We start from the raw sequence: 20,890 nt of genomic DNA, 5'->3' as shown, positions 1-20,890 counted from the left end.
AGGCAGAGCCGAGGGAGGGCTTTCTGGGAGAGGACCATTTGCTGTGGGCACAGGGGGCGATCTGGAGTTAGACTGCCTGTGGACAAGGAGGGGGAAGGCCATTCCAAGCCCAGGGACAGCGCAGAGGGAGGCACCAGTGTTGGGAATGGAGCACTGGGGTGCTTGGGGCAGAGTGTTGGGGGCAAATGTATGGAGGGTGGGGCTGCGGGCTGGAGAGGTGAGGCGGCAGGGCGGCTGGCCTCTGGGCTCGCGCTGCCGAGGCCGGCCCACCCCCTTCAGCACCAGGCCTGCCTGAACAGGAAGCTCCTCCCCCAGGCCGATTCCTTGCAGGGCTCATCAGAGGAAGGCTCTGCGGTCTTCACCCTTCCCTGAAGGCCTCCTGCTGGTCTCCAGGGCTGGGACCAGGCTGGGACTCAGCGCCCTCACTCCCGGCCAGTTCAGGTGGGAAGCCAGTCGATGTCCTTGGTCAGGGCTGGTAAACACACGGCCGGTCGCGGCACGTGTTGCTTGGCGGAGGTTTCCAGGGACACTCTCTCTGGGCATCTGTACGCTTCCGGGGACTGGGGGCGGGGCCCGGGTCTCAGGCTAGGACCCACCAGGGTCACAGTAGCGAGCAGTGGTTTCCTCACCTCCACAGAGCTGCCTTGGACAGACTGCAATCAACAAGCTCCCTGTGTGTGTTGCTTCTGTTTTTGCTACAACATTCACAGTGACCTACAGCGGCTCTCACAGGGGTGCGCCTGCCCGGAGATCTGCACAAAGATGCGCCATATTTCGGAGGAGCCGAGCGGTCACGCTCCTTCCCTGGGCTGGGGGGACGTTCCCGGACAACAGAGCTGCCGCCGTGTGACTCTGCCAAGGCATGTCACTTCTCTGCTCCCCACTTTTCCTTGATTGTAAGACGAAAGGGGTAGACTAAATGCCTTGCAGTTCTCTTCTAGTTTTAAAAAATTAAAAATCTACTCACTCTAGGAAGCCATCAAAACTGCGGTGGCTCTTTTAACCGCTCTGCTGGCCACAGCCCTAGAGCCCTCCCTGAGCTTGCCCGTGTCGGTGGCAGGGCGTGAGCACAGCCCTCCGGCGCTGCAATCTGTCTGGAAAGTCGGCGTCGCCAATGCACGTCCCTGTGGTCGGGATTCAGAGTCACAGCCAAGCGGCCGCGGTCCCCTGGGCTCTGAGCCCCGGGCCGGAGTGGTTGACAGGTGTGAGCGGATGTGTGGGATGGTCCGCTCCCTGCTGTCCTCCTTCCTGGCATTGTCGCCACGGCCCAGTGCATCCATCACACTGCGGAAGCACGGCCATGGGGTGGGGCCTCGGTGATGGCACTGCTCTGATTTCTGCGGGCCCTTTCAGCCTGGCTGACTTCTCTCTGCCTGGGCAATCTGGAGGCAGATGAGAGGATGGTGCTTTGACAGGGTGGAAACATTTCCCCGTGGCAAGAGGGTGAGCCGCAGGAGGGGCTGGGCCCCTATTCAGGCTCCTGCCAAGCCTGCCACACCCACATCTCGCTCTCAGGACCCTAGGAGGTGGGGAGGTTCCTCTTCTACAGATCAGAGAGGCCAAGAGCCTGGACGAGGCTGCCGGCCAGGGCAGGGTCAGGCCTCCCAACTGCCAGGGAGGGAGGGGTTTTATTGTGTCCTCCCAGCCTTCAGGACACACTGAGCAACCTGCACTTGCCTCCGATCGCTGCCCTCCCCGCTGCTGGGTCCACAAAGGTGACGTTGACAGCGGGCAGCCTCTCCCAGATTTCGTGGGAGCAGGAAGGAGGGCCGGGCTCCCGGGACTCCCAGCTGCTCCACCACGCGGCTCCAGCAGGGGGCGCTGGCTCGCTTTCCTTGAGGCCTCCATTTATTGCCAGGGACCCCATCGGGCTAATTGACAGTCCAGCTCTCAGCAGAGAGGATTTTCTCACACCACATCGTGGTCTTTACCAGCTCATTCCTCAGATGATGTTTATTAATCTACTTCTGGAGAAATATTCGTTTTCTCTGCGGCTCAGCCATCTGTGTGGTAATGGGAAACGGAGGGACTGAGCACGCATCCAGGGGGACAGCAGGCAGGCAGGCAAGGGGGGAGCCGCCTGGTCTCTGCACCAGCAGGATGCAGAGCTACGAGGTGATATGTGGAGCGCTCCCGGGCAGGGCAGAGGCATCGGGGTAGTTTATGTCTCCGGAATGATGACAAAAGCCAGGCGGTCTGGGTAGCACTTGCGGCTCATGAATCTCCCTGCAGGAATGAAGAGATCTATTCCCCAGGCAGGGGGATTTATAACTGCCTGGGCCTGCAGAAGAGCCTGTGCGCTGGGACTCGCTTGGGCTCACACACTGACGCACCCCACGCCACGGCCCCGTCTGGGGCGGGCGTGCGCCTACCAGGCATCCGGGGAGGCCGTGGGACACCTGGGGGATGTGCGCTTGGAAGGCTCGGCCCGAACTGCCACACTCAGCACAAGCTGGTTGCCCTGGCTTCCCGTCAGGGCTCTGCTGAGGAGGGGAGTGAGGTCACGTGCAGAGTTACTGTGGGGGGGGGACCCACCCGGGGGGGACCCACCCCCCACCCCCCACCCCCCACCCCAACACACACACTGGTTTCTCAGCTTTCACAGTCAAAGAAGGAGAGCGAGGTGAGCAGTGGAAATGGGGGAGCAGGGGCTCAGCCCCCCTCAGGTGAGACTAAGGGAGGGGCCCCACCCAGGCTGAAGACCCCAGGGATGGTGGCAGCCAGCCTGGCCCAGAGATCCCACCCGTCCCGCCTGTCTCTCGGCGCAGAGGGAGGAGCCCAAACCTAAGCTTGGTGCATCCCAGAGATTCGCAAGGACTTCCCAGGGCTCCGCACGCACTTCCACCCAGAGGCGGGACTGGAACAGGCCTCCCTTGTCTGAGGAGGGGCAGGGACCGGGCAGAACACAGGGGAGCAGCGAGGAAAGGGGCGTTGCATGAAAGCATGACAGGCGAGCTGACCGAGGAGCCAGCTTTGCTCTTCCAGGTGCTGAGAAGCAGGGATGCCTGCCTCGCAGGCTTCCCCCCTGCGCCTTGGAGGGTCTTCTCCTTTCCCACCTTTCCCGTGTCCTCCCCTCTGTGCTCAATTCCCCGCCAGGCACTCGGGTCCTTCCCATCTGACAGGGCTGCAGAGTGAGCTGAGCCAGGAGCACTCACCCAGGGCACGTCTGGCATCTTTAGGGCAACTGGAGGGAGAGGACAGGAGAGAACCATGGGACAGGGGGCCTCTCCTGGGGTGGGCCAGGCCGGGCTGACCCGTGGCCATCACTGGAATCCTCCCACCAGGCAGGTCTCACCCGCACCCCCCGCACCTCCACTGTCACAGCTGAGTAAACAGAGACTCTAGGTTAAGCATCTCACCTAAGGCCCAGGTCATGGGCAGGGCCCTGTTGGCAATGCAGTCAGGCAACAGGAGGCTGGGGAGCCCAAGGCCCAGCGCTGCCACAGCCTCAGGCCCTGAACCCTCGTCTGGAGTGCCCCGTCACCCAGGATGGCAGACGCTGCACTGAGCACTGTACTCCAGGCCGTGTGTGCACAGGGCGCACCCAGGTCAGGCTGTCCGGGGCCAGGAGAAGGAGGAGGCCTCCTGCCACAGTGCTGAGCTCGTTCTAGGGGCGGCCGCTTTGCTCAGGCGCCTGGCTCCTCACCTTCTCTGAGGTCTTTATCACATGTTTTCACTTTCCAGTGGCCAGTTCAGGAGGCTTCCTGTCTGTGCTCACAGCAGCAGGGTCCTGGGCCTGGGGGGGTCCTGCCTCCACTCCTCCAGATCCCCCCACCTTTCTCAGGGGGGCCTCCTGCCTCACAGCCGAGGAGCTGGGAGCGGCCCTGGCAGACAGAGCCGAGCTCCTGTTCCATGGGCACCTGCTGCCTGTGAAACCACTTGGGTTCCCTCCTCCCCACCCCCAGCCCTGACCTGGATGCTCCAAAATCCCCTCCGGGGCTCTGAACTGCATCTTCTGAGGGAACAGGGGCTGGCTGGCCTGAGATTTGAACAAGTACCTGGGTTTTAAGGTACCAGTGGAAAGATAAGTTGGCAAATCCATTATATTCAAGCAGCCAGAGATGCCTCAATTCAATTAAAAAAAAAGGACTCTGATAGCATTCAGTGACTCTCCGCCATGAACATCCTCACGTGAAGGGCTGTCTCCTCGGGGAGATGAAGGCTGTCAAGTGCTGCATTTTAAGTACTTATTCAATAAGCTGTCGGTGCTTTCTGCCTGCTCACCTACCTAATCACCAAGCACCTGGCTCACTGGTCTGGTCCCTCCTCGGGAGGTGGGCTCAGGCAGAGACCCCTGCTCTTCCAGCGACGCCAACTCCTCTCAAGCCCAGGGATGAATCTGGGCTGCACGAGGCTTCTCTTCTCTTGCTCTTGGGCTCTCCTGGGAATGGTGGTCAAGGGCTGTGACACACGTACCACCAAGGGGCCTGGGACTGCCCTCCTGCAGAAACCACAGCCGCTGCCCACTCTGCTCTTTGCTGCAATGTGCATGAGGCTCCATGGCCAAGCCTGGGGATGGTCGCCTTGGAAAAACCTGATGCCCAGGCCAGCCTTGCACAGGCTTTGCCTGCTGACCCCATTCAGGGCCCAAGCTGGGCAGTCATGGGGGGACGGGCTTATTATGTGCTCAGGGATGGAGAGAAGAGGACCCCGTGTGTGGTGGCCTGCCCAGCTGATGCTAACACAGAAACCCCCTTTCCAAAGGGCCTTGCACCCATGGGTGATTTGTGGGTCCAAGCCTGTCCCCCCCACAAACCTGTGAAGTCTCACTCACTCGTTTATAAAGAACCCCAGAGCTGTATTAGTCAGTGTTGTCCAAAGACAGAATGCACCGCCTCAGGTGGTGGTGAGCTCCCTCTCACTGGAGGAGTTCAAGCAAAGGCTGAGTGATCATCTGGCAGGAGCATTAGATGGGTGGGGATCTGGGAGCTAGAGCACTGTCTTGGGAGATGGCCAGACACAGATCCTAATGCTAGCTCTGTCGCTGAGCCCATGTGACCTGCCCATTGGGAAGGCACGCCTCTGTGCCACACTAGGCGTGGGCACCCAGACCACACCAGGGCGGCCCCTCTCTTTGGTCTCTTCTCTCCTGCCCAGTCACGGGAGGCTGGTCCCACAGGATGGTGGTGCCTCCTTCTCTTCCTGCAGGACCCCCAGTCTTGGTCACTGACTCTCTTGGAGGACCCCGACCAGGCCAAGGAGGCTCACTTGCCGATCCGCCCACCCGGTCTTCTTTTGGGGGTGTGTGTGGCCAGGGTGCTAGCTGGAGGCTGCAAAGCTGAGGGAGGGCTCTGGCCCCCTCTCTAGAATGGGGAGCCCTGACACTTCGTTGCCCTCTGCTTTGGCTCTAGCCACTGATGTCTGGGCAACAGGAAAGCCCCTTTCTGCACCATATCACACATACTGCCATAAAGTGAAAAAGTAAAGACCTAGCAGGCATGTTGCACCAGTGGTGGCAACAGAAGTCAGAACATTTCTCTGGGATTCCGGTCCTAATGGATTCTGGCTGGGCGCACCTGCAATGCCAAGGCACAGCCCTAGGACCCAGAATCCGGGTGCAGCTGAAAGCCTGTCCTGTTCCTCTTCCTCTTTTCTGCAGCAAATGCGATCTGCTGACTGCCCCTAGGTTCAGACACACATACACACACACACACACCCATATACACGCACTGGCCTTTCAGCCCTCAGCATAACTTCCCAAGCCTTCTGCAGGATGAGGGGTAGAGCCCTCTCTGGGGGCTGCTGCTTTGCCCAGTGGGGGCCCCCAGGGTCAGGTGCTAAACGAGAGAAGACTGCTCATTTCCTCACTAGCAGTGCCTGCCCTGGGCTCGACATGCAACTGTGTTTTCTGCCAAAGTGCACAGGCAAGAAGAAAAATAGTGGTTGTGGAGACCTCAAGAACAAAGACCAAGCTAGCTGTGCAGTGGGGAGAGAGAGAGAGAGAGAAAGAGGGGGAGAGAGAGAATTCTAAGGCCAAGTCTCACTTGACTTGCCTCTGCTGCAGCAGCCTCATTGCCAAACCAGTCCAGCAAACTGCCTGGAACAAAAGAGCCAAGCAGCCCATGAATCACGGGGCGGGAGGGCCCTGCAGAGGGGAGCTGGTGCTGCTACACACACGGCTGCTTCCACTTCACCTCTGTGGGCTCCAGGGACAAGCGCTCTGCCGTCCCAGCCAGTGACAAACCAGCCCACCTCCCGGTCACGAAGGGGCAGCAAGAAAGGCCTGCCTGGGACCCCACGCAGGGCAGGGCAGCACACAGGCCGGCAGGGCAGCTGGGAGGTGGGACCTGAAACCCAGCTTTGCACCTGCTGTGGGGGCAGGTCTCCACCCTCCCAGCCCGTGCGTGCCCCTCAGCTGCGAGACTCGAGGATAGGCTGGAAGTTTGCAAGGGCCCACACCATCTTAACCAACAAGGATACCTTGGCCTCTGTGGGTCACTTGGAAGGATGGAGGCCAGAGACCCCTCTTCCTGGGCTTGTCGGGAAACAGCAGAGAGCACACAGCATGGCAACTGTCTTAGGCCTTTGGCTCCCTGCACTGAAGCTGAAAGAATGCAGCCTGTTTCCCCTCATCCGATCTGCCCTCAGAAGTCTCTAGAAGGTCAGGATTGGAAAGGTGTGCAGAGACCACTTCTAACCCTTTGTTTTCCTGAGGGCAGGCCTGAGGCTTCGAGCAGGTCAGGCCCTGATGAGGGAGCTGGGCACAGAGCAGCCAGGCAGCGAGGCCCAGGCTCCCGTGCTGCAGGCCTTGCTGCCCCCTCCCAGCCTCAGGGCTGGCCCAGTCCTCAGCCTGGCCCTGGGCACAGACCGCATTGTTTAAACGAACCAATGAACTAACCCATGGCACTGTGCTCACTGGACCTACCTCAGAGCTGCTCAGAAAGACAACAAACATTTTCCCAAAGCAAGCAACTCCATGATCCAAAATTCACACCACCTACCATCCAGGGGTGATAAGCTAGGATCCCAGGTACATCTGGTCTGACCCCTTTCTTGCCTTAGCACCGGAGGCCCTGGAGGCGGGGCTCCTGGCCACAGGCATGCCTGGGATCAGGCTGGCCATGGACGCCTGACGGCCTGCCGCTGGCGAGCAAAGGACATGAGGTGGGACAGGAAGAAAAAGGGCGGGTGAGGCTGCAACCCAAGGTGGTGAACACCTGTTCCACAGGTACATACAAATTTCACCCCTTCTAAAGTTTGTCCGCCCACATTATCATAAGAATCCAAGTTTAGCACTGTCCTTCACACCTAAAACAGTAGAAAGTCACCACGAGTACACGTGCATTAGGAAGCCTGTCATGTGTTGTTCATACATTAGCTCCTCAATTCTCATGTTAAGGGAACCCTGAAAAGTAGGAAGCTTGTTCCCACTTCAGCAACGAGGAAACAGGCTGACAGTGGTGAAGTCGCCTGCCTAGGGTCCCACAGCTGGCACGCGGCAAGGCCAGACCTGAGCCCCAAGCTCTTCGCGCCCTAGTTCACAACCATGGATCACAGCACCAGGCAGAGTCGAGAATCACCTGCCTCAGAGGCCGAGAAGCAGCAGCAGAGGGCGGAGCCGGGCCCGACCCGCCTCCTCGCGCCTGGCCCTGTCCCTCCACAAAATTAAAGCCATGAGGGACACCTGCAAAGGGGGCAGGGCTGAAGAGGAAGCTGGGGGTGAACCAGACTGAGGTCCTGGCGTCCTTTCAGCCAAGTTGCCACTTCCTACAGCCCCAGCTCCTGGCTCCCGTCCCACTCGGCTCGCCCCTGGGAAAGTAAACACACGTTTGTCACCGTGACAGCACAATAATGAGAGGAAACCAGGGCCTGGAGTAGGAGCAGACGGGGCACACAATGCCCCCCACACAGGGCAGCCCGGCAGAGGCTGCCTCCACCCAGAGCACAGTCACTCCCTCCTGTGTGCCTGGCTCAACCTGCTGCCCTTCAAAGGCAGGGACCTCAGAGAGTCTGGGATGTCCTTCTGGAAAGGTCTCTCCAAATGTGACTCCCAGGTTGTTGCCAGGCAACCAAATGACAGCGGGACAGGTGCCCCTCAACCCCAACTGCCTGCCCCTGTTTATTTGGACGCAGCTCGGCTGTCACCCCCGGTGAAAAGGTGCAGGGGTGTGCTGGTTGGCAATTTCAACCCTGACCCATCTCGACGCCGCTGAGGTCTAGCTGGTCAAGTAACGGGGAGATGGGGCCTGGGTCTGGACGGGCTCTCCCTCCAGCAATGCTGGCATCCACTCTTTCGGGCCTCCCTCAGTCTCAGGCCAGGAAGGTCAACACAGGGGCCTGGCCGTGAGTTACTGGCAAAAGCTGGCGAAGAAGTATGTGAAGTCACTCTGTGTGGCTTCTGCCTGGTGTCTGGGAAATCAGCTCCAAGGTCACGGGAAGAAGCGGCCGACCGTCCCCTGGGCCTCCCGTCCCAGCCAAGGCGGACTGTCACATCAAGCCTGCTACCGCTTCCTCCCCTCACCCGGAGGGGCTGCTGTGACGCCCAGGCCCCGGGGAGCGGGGGCCCGGGAGTACCACGCTCGCTCCTGCAGACTCACATCCCAGCCAGAAGCCCAAGCAGCCAGAAGGAGCATCCCCCGAAAGCACGCTATCCACGCTGCTGGGCGCCCTGCCTGGCACCAGCCCAGGAGGCAGGACCACACATACCTGTTAAAGAGGTTGTTGCGGCGAACCATCCGAAGAAAGCCAGTGGGGTCGGTGACCGAGTTGAGCCTGTTGTTCATCTCCTCAAACTGCTGGTCCATGATGTCTCCGGCTTCACTCTCTGTCTCACTGCTGGCACAGGCCCTGTGGGGAAACGGCAGAGAAAGGGCGCTGAGCGCTGCTGCAAGCCTGCTCCGAGGCCCCGTCAGTCCAGCACCCAGCACGGCCCAGCGCAGCACCTCCTGAGTCTCCTCCTGCTCCCCGTGTCCCGTGTCCCCCTCCTGCTCCCCGTGTCCCGTGTCCCCCTCCTGCTCCCCATGTCCCGTGTCCCCCTCCTGCTCCCCGTGTCCCGTGTCCCCCTCCTGCTCCCCATGTCCCGTGTCCCCCTCCTGCTCCCCGCAGCCTGCACCCTGCCCGCTGGCTGCATCCCCTGTGAACCCGCTGCAGGAAAGGGCTGGGCCGGCACCCAGGCTGCACTCCCTGCATCCAGTGTGTGCCCGACACAGACCGCGTGCTCAACCACCATTTGCTGAACGAATGGCACCATTTGCTGTGTCCTGACTGCCAGCCGGCTGCTCCGCCAGCGCAGAGCTTGGGTGAGTGTGCTGTGTGGCAGGAGCCCCAGTCCATTCCAGCCCAGAACCAGTAATTAAGCACCTACCTGTGCCAGGCACCATGCCAGGTGGGGGCACACGCAGCCCCCAAAGGCATTTTTCCAGACGAGGAGACAAACATGCACACGAGTGGTTGCAATGCCAGGCAGAGGGGGACTTTGAAATGTAGGCTTGAGAAACGTTGCTGACTGGAGCCCATTTCCAAGCTCAGCATGAGGGTGTTATAATTTTTGAATTAATAAATTCATATTTCCTCTGTGACAGACTGTAAAAGAACATCTCACAATGGATTTTAAATAAATAGAAGTACCCAGGAGTGCCCTGATTCATCAGTATGATTAAAATAACAAAGGGCATATTAAATGTAAAAGCTGTGTCCTATGGCCCTGTGAGGCCAAGACAGACGTGATGACATGGTCACGAAGGTGTCCGAGGGGGCGCTGGCCTCCCCCGGTCCTCACCGGGTCCAAGTCCACCGAGGCTGAGGCTCAGCGAGGGCAGACCTCTATGTGGAGCCCCGTCTTCCTTCAGCATCCTGATTACATCCAGACTTTGGGGAAATGCTGAGTGATGTCTGGCCCACAGATGACACCCAACCCACATGGCAACTTTGATTAAAGCCTCCTGCTGCCTAAGGAGCAGAGGGGAAGAGTGGAGAGCGCCAGGGCACTGGAGGCAGAGGACAGACTCACAGACCAGCCATGTAAGCCACTCATATGCTGGAGAAGTGGGATCTGGAAAGGAACAGACTTCCTGCTGCCCAGAGGGAAAAGGCTCGGCGCGTTGAGATTTGGGTTTAAGGTGAGCATGGCCTGCTTCAAATGGCTAGGCTGGTGAGCCCGTGGCATCAGAATTACAGGACAGAGAAGGGGAATGACCCCCTCACTGGTTCGTCACAGAGCCAAATGAGACGCAGTGTGTGAAGCTGCTTAGTAAACCTGAAGGTTCTAAGTGAACGTCAGCCCTGGTGAGATGTCCATTTTATGTGTCAACTTGACTGGGCCCAGGGGGGCCCAGACATTTGGTGAAACGTTATCCTAGGTGTGGCTGTGAGGGCGTTTCTGAGAGATTAACATTGGAACCTGTAGACTGAGGAAAGCAAACTGCTCTCCCCATGTGGGTGGGCCCCATTCAATCCACTGAGGGCCTGAATAGAACAAAAAGGGGGAGTAAGAGAGCACTCCCTGCCTGCCTACCTGCCTTTGAGCTGGGACACGGGTCTCCTCCCCCTTCAGATGTGGACAGATTGGAACTTACATCACCGGCTCTCCTGCGTGTCCAGCTCGCCAATGACAGATCTGGGACTTCTCAGCCTTCATTACGGTGTGAGCCAATTCCTCACAATAAACTTCCATGCATGTGTCTGTGTGTGTGTGCGCGCACGTGCCCTATCTGTTCCTCTGGAGAACCTGGCATCAGGCACCAGATTCCGACTCAGCAGTGCTCCTTGCAGAAGGTCATGCAAACGTCCCATCACTGGGAGAGGATCCCAGGGGCCGGAGCCCCAGAGAAGTGTCAGGACTGGGGCGGTCTTCAAGGACGGCAGAGAGGTACGATTTCTGAGCCAGCTGCTCTCCTTCATCCCAGAACCACACCGATGGCTGGTAAAGGCATTAGCCTGCCTTTCTTCCCAGCCACACAATCTGGACATGACCCTTCAAACCCAGCACAGTGCCCAGCATACAGCAGGTACGCAAAGAGGAACTGCTGAACGAATGCCTATACTGGAGAGCATTTTACAACATGCAAAGTATTTTTACACAGATTTAATCCTATCTGTCTAACAAGCCTGTGAGGCAGTTCTCGTCATCTCCACTTTATTTCTGAGGAGACTGAGGTCTGGAGAAGCTGAGGAACTTGGCCAAGGAACACTAAGTGGTAGAGCCAGACCTGACCTCCCCGCCCCTCCCCCTCTAAGGCTCTAAGTGTCTCACACATTCCAAGTCTCTTTCTGCTGGGGTTTGACTAGGGGAGGGAGGGGATGAATACAGGAAACAGGAACCAGGAAACTTCCGAGCACCTAAACAAATCACCATGGCTTCCATCCTGTTGGAGAGCAGGAGCGAGGTTTTATTCCTCTCGCCACCCCACGGGCGTCAGTCGACAGGGTGAGCAGCTGAAGGCTTAAAATGCTCCCTTGGGAGCTGAGGGCCCTTCACAGAGACACTGGTAAATATCACTCAACAAGCTCTTCTGTCCAGGGACACATTTATCATCTGAACGCGACGGCCTGCTTGGAGCTGAGAAATCTGCCTGTCATTCGGTGCTTTGCAAAGGCGAGAAGAATTGGCTGGAACCGGTATCGGCCTCCATTATCTTGCAGCTCCGCTCGCCCGTGTTGTCAGCCCTCAGGATCTCATACTTAATGGGGTTGTTTCCTATTTCCTGACCCTTCAAAGTATTAACACTGAAGGGAAAAACAAACAGGCGATGTCACAGATAAGGGACTCTCCCATTTACAAAACAAGCCTCATCTATACAGCAGGGATACCGAGTGTCTTGCCATCAACGGTCGCCGTATCACAATCACAGCCCCCTCATTTCTCTGAGAGACTTTCTAGAGATGGCATATCAGCTAGTCTGATGCCATTCACTTTGATCCAGCAAGGATTACTGAGCAGGACCTACGTGCAAGAACCACAAAGGCCAAACAGAAGAGAGTCTCACTACGCCTGCCTTCAAGGCACATACCATCCTGTATGACTAGTGACTACTGGCTAAGGTGGGTTAAGAGGGAGGCAGGAGGGTATCAGCCTATAGCAAAGAGAGGGAGGGCATAAGAGCTTTCCTGGAATTAGCTGCATCTGAGCGGCATCTGAAGGATACAACTATGACAGGTAGAGGCTGGGGTGGTGGCTGGGAGTGGGGGGATGGAACAGTATGAGGAGGTGTGGAGATAAGACAGTGTGGGGACTCTCTGGGGCCCAGGGAATAACCCAGGTGAGCTGGAGCAGAGGGAAAGAGTGGCAGAGAGGAAGGAGAGAGTGGCGGAAGGCCTTGAACTTGGAAGGCAGTAGAGAGCTGTCAGTCCAGGCCTCTAAGCAGGGGGTAGTGGGCTCAGGGCTGCTGTCTGAGAGACAGTCAACTGGCCCAGACTGGAGAATGCCGATTACACGGGAAGGAGAAAGTCAGGTGGCTATTACCAGCACCTACTCAGAAGCAGCCCTGAAGGCCCGGGGTCGAGCCCAGTGGGGACTGTTGGTCCCTCACACCTACTAGAAACCCCATTCTCAGGAGTTACTATTGTGTTAATACATTAATGTGCCCTGGGTCTCAACACGCCAGGTGAGGCAAGCTTTCCACAAGCCCTCGGGCTCTGAGGTCTGGGTAGCGGCTCCCTCCTCTGCCTCGAGCTCCCACCCCCTGTCTCCCTACACAAATGGACAAGGCTGGCTGTAAACCCACCTTCCTGGTTCCTCCTCATTCTTTGCTCTCTATTGTCACAAACAATGGTTCTGCTTGTCCTGTGGTTGGGCTGGCTATCTCATTAGTCTAGACCTGTGAACTAGGGTGGCAAGGCTGAGAGTGAGAAAGTGAGAACTAACAGGAGAAACATTACCAAACAGAGAACTTATCTTCCTGAAACTCATTGAAGGGAAAGGGTAAAAGACAACTAGCAGTTAATTTATGGCAGATAGAGAAACTGAAAGTAGAAGCTAGTCTTCAGTGGAAGAGGAAGGGGTTCAGTTTGGACATGCTAAAAGTGCAGACAGGACACTGAGTTGGTGATGCCAAGTATGCAGATACTGATTCAATTATTTAGATGGTCTTCCTTCCAGAAGGGCTGGAGACTATTAGAAATCCAAGTCTGGTGCTGAGGAGAGAGGTTGGGACCAACTGTTTGATATCTCATTCATTTATTCACTTAATAAATGTTATTAAGAATTTGTTATAAATATCCTGCTATACCACGTTCTGGTTCTAGGTAAAATGGAGTAAAAACACATTCCACCCCACCTTTCCAACTGAATACAACTATAAATTCTTGATGGGCTGCACAGAACAGGATATCTGAGGAATGTGAAAAGTAAACAATATCAGGCAAATGAGTGAAGAAGACCAGAATTCAAAGTGCCACCAAATCAGTACTGCGCTTCACATTCTTTGTCCCTGTGAAATCCATCAGACAGGTCTCTCTGAAACCCCCAGATGTAGAAGCAGGAATCAGTGTGAACAGAGACCTCCAGGAGAAGCCCTCTGTTTCTGGCTCAGAGACACTACAGAAAATCTCCCATTTTTCTTATTCTTTCATTTCTGTTCTCATGTTCCAGGCCACAGACAAATCCTGTCAGTTGACCTACTCTAAAATAATTGCTAATGGAAGTCATTCAGATAGAAGGGAAATGACACCAGAAAGAACTAGGAACATCAGCAAAGAAGGGAGAGTAACAGAAATATCAAATGTCTGAGTAGATATAATAGACTATTCTTCTCCTAACACTGTCTGCTGGAGTTTTATTTATTTATTTTAATTTATATATTTTTTAATAAATTTAGTTTTATTTTTTATTTATTTATTTTTGGCTGTGTTGGGTCTTCGTTGCTGTGCGCAGGCTTTCTCTAGTTGTGGTTAGCAGGGACTGCTCTTCATTGCGGTGCATGGGCTTTTCACTGCGGTGTTTTCTCTTGTTGCGGAGCATGGGCTCTAGGCGCATGGGCTTCAGTAGTTGTGGTACGCGGGCTTCAGTAGTTGTGGCTTGTGGGCTCTAGAGTGCAGGCTCAGTAGTTGTGGTGCACGGGCTTAGCTGCTCCGCGGCATGTGGGGTCTTCCCAGACCAGGGATCAAACCCATGTCCCCCGCATTGGCAGGCGGATTCTTAACCACTGCGCCACCAGGGAAGTCCCTGGAGTTTTAATGTAGGTAGATGTAGTATGTAAGACAAATACAAGATGGGGCGGGGTGCTGGTAAAGATTCCCATATGGTGATAAGACTTTTATATTTCTCTTGAATTAATAAAGTATCAATAGTAAGTAAACTGCAGACTATAAAAAGTATATATATATTATAATCTCTAGAACAACTATTTACAAAGCTATAAAAAGAAACATAGTCAAAGACACAAGAGATAAATTAAGGGACTTCAAAAAAAAAGTTCAAATAACCCAAAATAAGGCAGGAAAGGGGAAACAGAGGAATGAAAAACAGAGACTCAAATGAAAAACAAATATTAATATGACATACATAAATCCACACATATCAATAATTACATTAAAAGTAAATGGTCTAAATACAGAGACTGACAGAATGGAATTTAAAAACACAATCTAATTAAATGCTTTTACAAGAAATTCTCTTCAAATATGATACAGGAAGGTTTAAAGTAAAAGGATACAAAAAGATATATCATGCAAATAGTATTCAAAACAAAGCTGGAGTGGTTACGTTAATATCAAAGTAGATGTCAAAGCAAAGAAAATTACCAGGGATAAAGAGGGACATTACACAATGATAAGAGGGCCAATTCACCAGGAACATAAAATGGTTCTCAATGTGTATTCACCTATCAGCAGAGCTTCAAAATACATGATGTAAAAACTGACAGAACTGAAAAGAGAGGTGGATAAATTGACAGAGATTTTAATACTCCTTTCTTAGTAGTTGACAGAACTGGTAGACAGAAAATCAACAAGATACAGAAGAACTGAACAATACCATCAACCAACTGAATATAATTGAAATTTAGAGAAAACTCCACCCAACAAAAGTACAACACATATTCTTGTCAAATGCATGGAGAATATTCCTTAGAATAGACCATACCTTGGGTCATAAAACAACCTTAACAAATTTTAAATAATGCAAAATATGCCCTCTGCCCACCATGGAATTAGATTTGAAAGCAAAAAAAAGAAAGTTAACAGGAAAATCTCCAAACACTTGGAAACTAAACAACACACTTCTAAATTACTGTCAAAGAAGAAGCCTTAAGAGAAACTAGGAAAATATTTTGAACTGAACAAAACTGAAAATACAACATAAATTTGTGGGACATAGATAAAGCCTTAGAGATAAGTAAATAGCATTAAATGCTTATATTAAAAAAGAAAGGGCTGCAATAACAAGAAGGTGGGGGTAGCAATACTCATATCAGACAAAACAGACTTTAAAACAAAGGCCATAAAGAAAGATAAAGAAAGACACTATATAATGACAGAAGGATCAATACAAGAAGGTGACATTACACTCATTAACATAAAGGCACCCAATATAGGAGCACCTAAATACATAAAATGAATACTAACAGACATAAAGGGAGAAACTGATGGGAATACAATAACAGTAGGAGACTTCAACACCCCACTGACATCAATGGACAGACCTTTCAGACAGAAAATCAATAAGGCAACAGAGATCCTAAGTGACACAATAGAACAGTTAGACTTAATTGATATTTTCAGGACATTACATCCAAAGGCACAGAATATACATTCTTTTCAAGCGTACATGGAACATTCTCTAGGGTATACCACATATTAGAACACAAAACAAGCCTCAACAAATTTAAGAGGATAGAAATTATTTCAAGCATCTTTTGTGACCACAACGGCATGAAACTAGAGATCAACCACAGAGAGAAAAACAAGAAAAAAATGATTACATGGAGACTAAAAAACATGCTACTAAAAAACCAATGGGTGAAGGATGAAATCAAAGAGGAAATTAAAAAATACCTCAAGACAATAAACACACAACCATACAAAATCTATGGGATGCAGCAAAAACATCCTAAGAGGGAAGTCCATAGTGATACAGGCCTTCCTCAAAAAAAGAGAAAAATCTCAAATAACCTAACCTACCACCTAAAAGAATTAGAAAAAGAAGAAACAAAACCTAACGTCAGCAGAAGAAAAGAAATAATAAAGAGAGGAAATAAATAAAATAGAGATAAAAATAACAATAGAAAAATCAATAAAACCAAGATCTGGTTTTTTGAAAGGACAGACAAAATTGACAAACCTCTGGCCAGGCTCACCAAGAAGAAAAGAGAGAGGACCCAAATAAACAAAATAAGAAATGAAAAAGGATAAATAACCAATACCACAGAAATACAAAGAAGCATAAAAACAATTATATGAACAATTATATGCCAACAATTTGGACAATCTAAAAGAAATGGACAAGTTTCTAGAAACATACAGCCCACCAAAAGTGAATCAAGAAGAAATAGATAATTTGAACTGACCAATCACTAGAAGTGAAATAGAATCTGTAATAAAAAAAAAAAAGAAAAAAAAAACCTCCCTGCAAACAAAAGTTCAGGACCAGATGGCTTCACTGGGGAATTCTGCCAAACATACAAAGAACTTATACCAATCCTTCTCAAACTCTTCCAAAAGACTGAAGAGGAGGAAACATTCCCAAAGTCATTCTATGAAGCCAACAATCACCCTGATACCAAAACCAGACAAAGACACTACCAAAAAAGAAAGTTATAGGCCAATATCTTTGTATAGATGCAAAAATCCACAACAAAATATTAGCAAAACAAATCCAACAACACACAAAATGGATCATAACCATGATCAAGTTGGATTCATTCCAAGGTCACAAGGAAGGTTCAACATATGCAAATGAATGTGATACACCACAATAACAAAAGACAAAAACCACATGATTATCTCAATAGATGCAGAAAAAGCATTTGATAAAATGCTTCATCCATTCATGATAAAAACTCTCACCAAAGTGGGTATAGAGGGAGCTTATCTCAACATAATAAAAGCTATTTATGACAAACCCAGAGCCAACATAACACTCAATGGTGAAAAGCTGAAAGCCTTCCCACTAAAATCGGGAACAAGACAAGGATGCCCACTATCACCACTTCTATTCAACACAGTATTCTGGAAGTCCCAGCTACAGCAATCAGACAAGAAAAAGAAATAACAGGCATCCAAATTGGAAGGGAAGAGGTAAAATTGTCATTATATGCAGATGACATGATACTCTAGATAGAAAACCCTAAAGACTCCACACAAAAACTATTAAAACTGATAAATGAATTCAGCAAGGTAGAAGGATACGATATTAACATACAGAAATCTACTGCATTTCTCTACACTAACAATGAAATATCAGAAAGAGAAAGTTAAAAAAAAAAATCCCTTTTAAAATCCCGTTAAAAAAATACCTGGAATAAACCTGACCAAGGAGGTAAAAGATTTACATGATGAGAACTATAAAACATTGATAAAGGAAATTGAAGATGATTCAAAGAAATGGAAAGACATCCCATGATCTTGGAGTGGAAGAATTAATATTGTTAAAATGGCCATACTACCCAAAGCAATTTAAGATTTAATGTGATCCCTATCAAATATCCCATGGAATTTTTCACAGAACTAGAACAAACAATCCTAAAATTTATATGGAACAACTAAAGACCCAGAATTGCCAAAGCAATTCTGAGGAAAAAGAACAAAGCTGGAGGCATAACCCTCCCAGACTTCAGACAATACTGCGAAGCTACAGTAATCAAAACAGCGTGGTATTGGCACAAAAACAGACATATAGATCAATGGAACAGAATAGACCACACATGGTCAGTTAATCTTTAACAAAGGAGGTAAACATATACAATGGAGAAAAGATAGTTTCTTTAGCAAGTGGTGTTGGGAAAGCTGGACAGCCGCAGGTAAATCAATGAAGTTAGAACTCTCCCTCACACCATACACAAAAATAAACTCAAAATGGCTTAAAGACTTAAAGACATGACATCATAAAACTCCTAGAAGAGAACATAAGCAAAACCTTCTCTGACATAAATTGTAGTAATGTTTTCTTAGGTCAGTCTCCCAAGGCAAAAGAAATAAAAACAAAAATAAACAAATGAGACCCAATAAAACTTATAAGCTTTTGCACAGAAAAGGAAACCACAAACAAAAGGAAAAGACAACCTACGAACTGGGAGAAAATATTTGCAAATGATGCGACCAACAAGGGCTTAATTTCCAAAATATACAAACAGCTCATACAGCTCAATATCAAAACAAAAAAACAACCCAATCAAAAAATGAGCAGAAGACCTAAATAGACATTTCTCCAAAGAAGACACACAGATGGCCAAGAGGCACAAGAAAAGACACTCAACATCACTAATTATTAGAGAAATGCAAACCACAACTACAATGAGGAATCACCTTACACTGGTCAGCAACAACCTTCATCAAAAAGTCTACAAAGAATAAATCCTGGAAAGGATTTGGAGAAAAGGGAACACTCCTACACTGTTGGTGGGAATGTAAATTGGTGCAGCCACTATGGAGAACAGTATGGAAGTTCCTTAAAAAACTAAAAATAGAGTTACCATATGATCCAACAATCCCACTCCTGGGCATATATCCAGAAAAGACGAAAACTCTAATTCAAAAAGAAACATGCATCTCAATGTTCATAGCAGCACTATTTACAATAGCCAAGACATGGAAGTACCTAAATATCCATTGACAGAGGGATGGATAAAGAAGATGTGGGGTGTGTGTGTGTGTGTGTGTGTGTGTATGTATGTATATACATATGTGTATATATGTGTATATATATACATACATACACATATATACACACACACAATGGAATATTACTCAGCCATAAATAAGAATGAAATAATGCCATTTGCAGCAACATGGATGGACCTAGACATTATCATACTAAGTGAAGTAAGTCAGACAGAGAAAGACAAATATCATATGATATCACTTGTATGTGGCATCTAAAAAAATGATATAAATGGACTTATTTACAAAACAGAAACAGTCTCACAGACATAGAAAACAAACTTATGGTTACCAAAGGGGAAAGGGGGGAGGGATAAATTAGGAGGTGGGATTAAAAGATACACACTACTGTATATAAAATGAACAGTGAGGCCCTACTGTATGGCACAGGAAACTATATTCAATATCTTGTAATAACTATAATGGAAAAGAATATGCAAAAGGATATACATATAACTGAACCACTTTGCTATACACTTGAAACTAACACAACATTGTAAATCAACAATACTTCAATTTAAAAAAAAGAAAAAAAGGGCTGATATTAATAACTAAGCTTCCACTTTAATAAACTAGAAAAAAATAGAGTAAAATAAACCAAAACAAACAGAGGCAGTAAAATAATAGAGCAGGGATCAATGAAATTGAAAAGAGTAAAACAATATCTTTTTTAAAAAATGATAAAGCAAAAAGTTGGTTCTGTGAAAAAAATTTTAAAAATCAATAAAATCTCTATCCAGGCAGACCAAGAGGAGAAAAGGCAAAATTTATCAATATTGGGAATGAAAGAGGAAATGTAACTATTGACCCCACAGAAATTAAAGGGATAAAAAAGGAATACTACAAACAACTCTACACATATGGATTCAACAACTTAGATAAAATGGATCAATTACTCACAAACCACAAACTACTAAAACTCATCCAAAATGAAATAGATAACCTGAATAGTCCTATAACTACTAAAGAATTATATTCATAGTTGAAAACCATCCAAACTAGAAATCTCCAGGTCCAGATGGTTTCAATGGCAAATTCTACTAAACATTTAAAGAAGAAATAATACCAATTCTACACAATCTCTTCCAGGAACCTGAAGAAAGAACACTTCCCAACTCATTTTATGAGGCTTATATTACCCTGATACCAAAAGCAGACAAAGATAATATGGGGAAAAAACCCCTGCAGACCAATATTCCACAGATCAAATGCAAACAGACATAACAAACAAAAAGTATTATACACCACAGTCAAAGGGGAGTATGGTTATTCCAGGAATGTAAAGTTTGTTCAATATTTGAAAAATCAATCAATATAATCCACCATATTAACAGACTAAAGAAAAAAAATACATGTTTAAATCATTTGATGCAGAAAAGCATTTGACAAAATCTAACACCAATTCATAATGAAAACTTACAAACTAAGAATAAAAGAGAACTTCATCAACCTGATACAGAGCAGCTACAACAAGCCTACGGCTGATACCATCCTTTATGATGAAAGACTGAATGCTTACCTTGGGAACAAGGTAAGGATGTCAGCTCACACCATTCATATTCAACACAGTCCTGGCAGTCTTAGCCAGTGCAAAAAGGCAACAGAAGGAAATAAAAGAGTAAACAGATTGGAAAGGAAGAAAAGAATCTACTTACAGAAGACATTACTGTCTATGTAGAAAAGACTCTATACAAAAAGACTCCTAAAACCACTGAGTTTCACAAGGTTGTGGGATACAATATCAACACAAAAAACTCAGCATTTCTGTATACTAGCAACAAACAATTACAAAATGAAATTTTTAAATGGTTCCATTTATAATAGCTCCAAAAATAAAATACTTAGGTGTAAATCTAACAAAACATGTATATGGTATGTATGCTGAAAACTACAAAATGTGATGAAAGAAATCAAAAAAAGATTTAAATAAATGAAAAGACATACCATGTTCATGGATTTTAAGACTCAACATAATAATGACAGCAGTTTTCCCCAAATTGATCTATAAGTTTAACATAATTCCAGTCAAAATATCAAGCCATTTATGTTGCTGTAGAGAAGCTGATTCTAAAATTTATATGAAAAGGCAAATGAACTAGAGCAGGGAAAGCAATTTTAAAGAAGTAGAATAAAGTTG

General features: G+C 49.0%; 1 protein-coding gene across 4 annotated transcripts in view; it reads right to left on the bottom strand.

Annotated features, from left to right (window-relative positions):
• The window catches only part of TTC28 (tetratricopeptide repeat domain 28), a 651,841-nt gene that overhangs the window by 30,388 nt on the left and 600,563 nt on the right, over positions 1–20,890 (bottom strand). For all 4 annotated transcript variants that reach the window (XM_036874395.1, XM_036874394.1, XM_036874393.1 and 1 more), the window contains one exon: positions 8,647–8,787. In XM_036874395.1, the coding sequence (XP_036730290.1) occupies positions 8,647–8,787 (141 nt within the window). The remainder of the gene's footprint in view (positions 1–8,646; positions 8,788–20,890) is intronic.

This window comes from Balaenoptera musculus, chromosome 14 (assembly GCF_009873245.2).
Source record: "Balaenoptera musculus isolate JJ_BM4_2016_0621 chromosome 14, mBalMus1.pri.v3, whole genome shotgun sequence".
NCBI classification, from domain to species: domain Eukaryota; kingdom Metazoa; phylum Chordata; class Mammalia; order Artiodactyla; family Balaenopteridae; genus Balaenoptera; species Balaenoptera musculus.
This window is presented reverse-complemented; position numbering and strand designations above follow the sequence as displayed.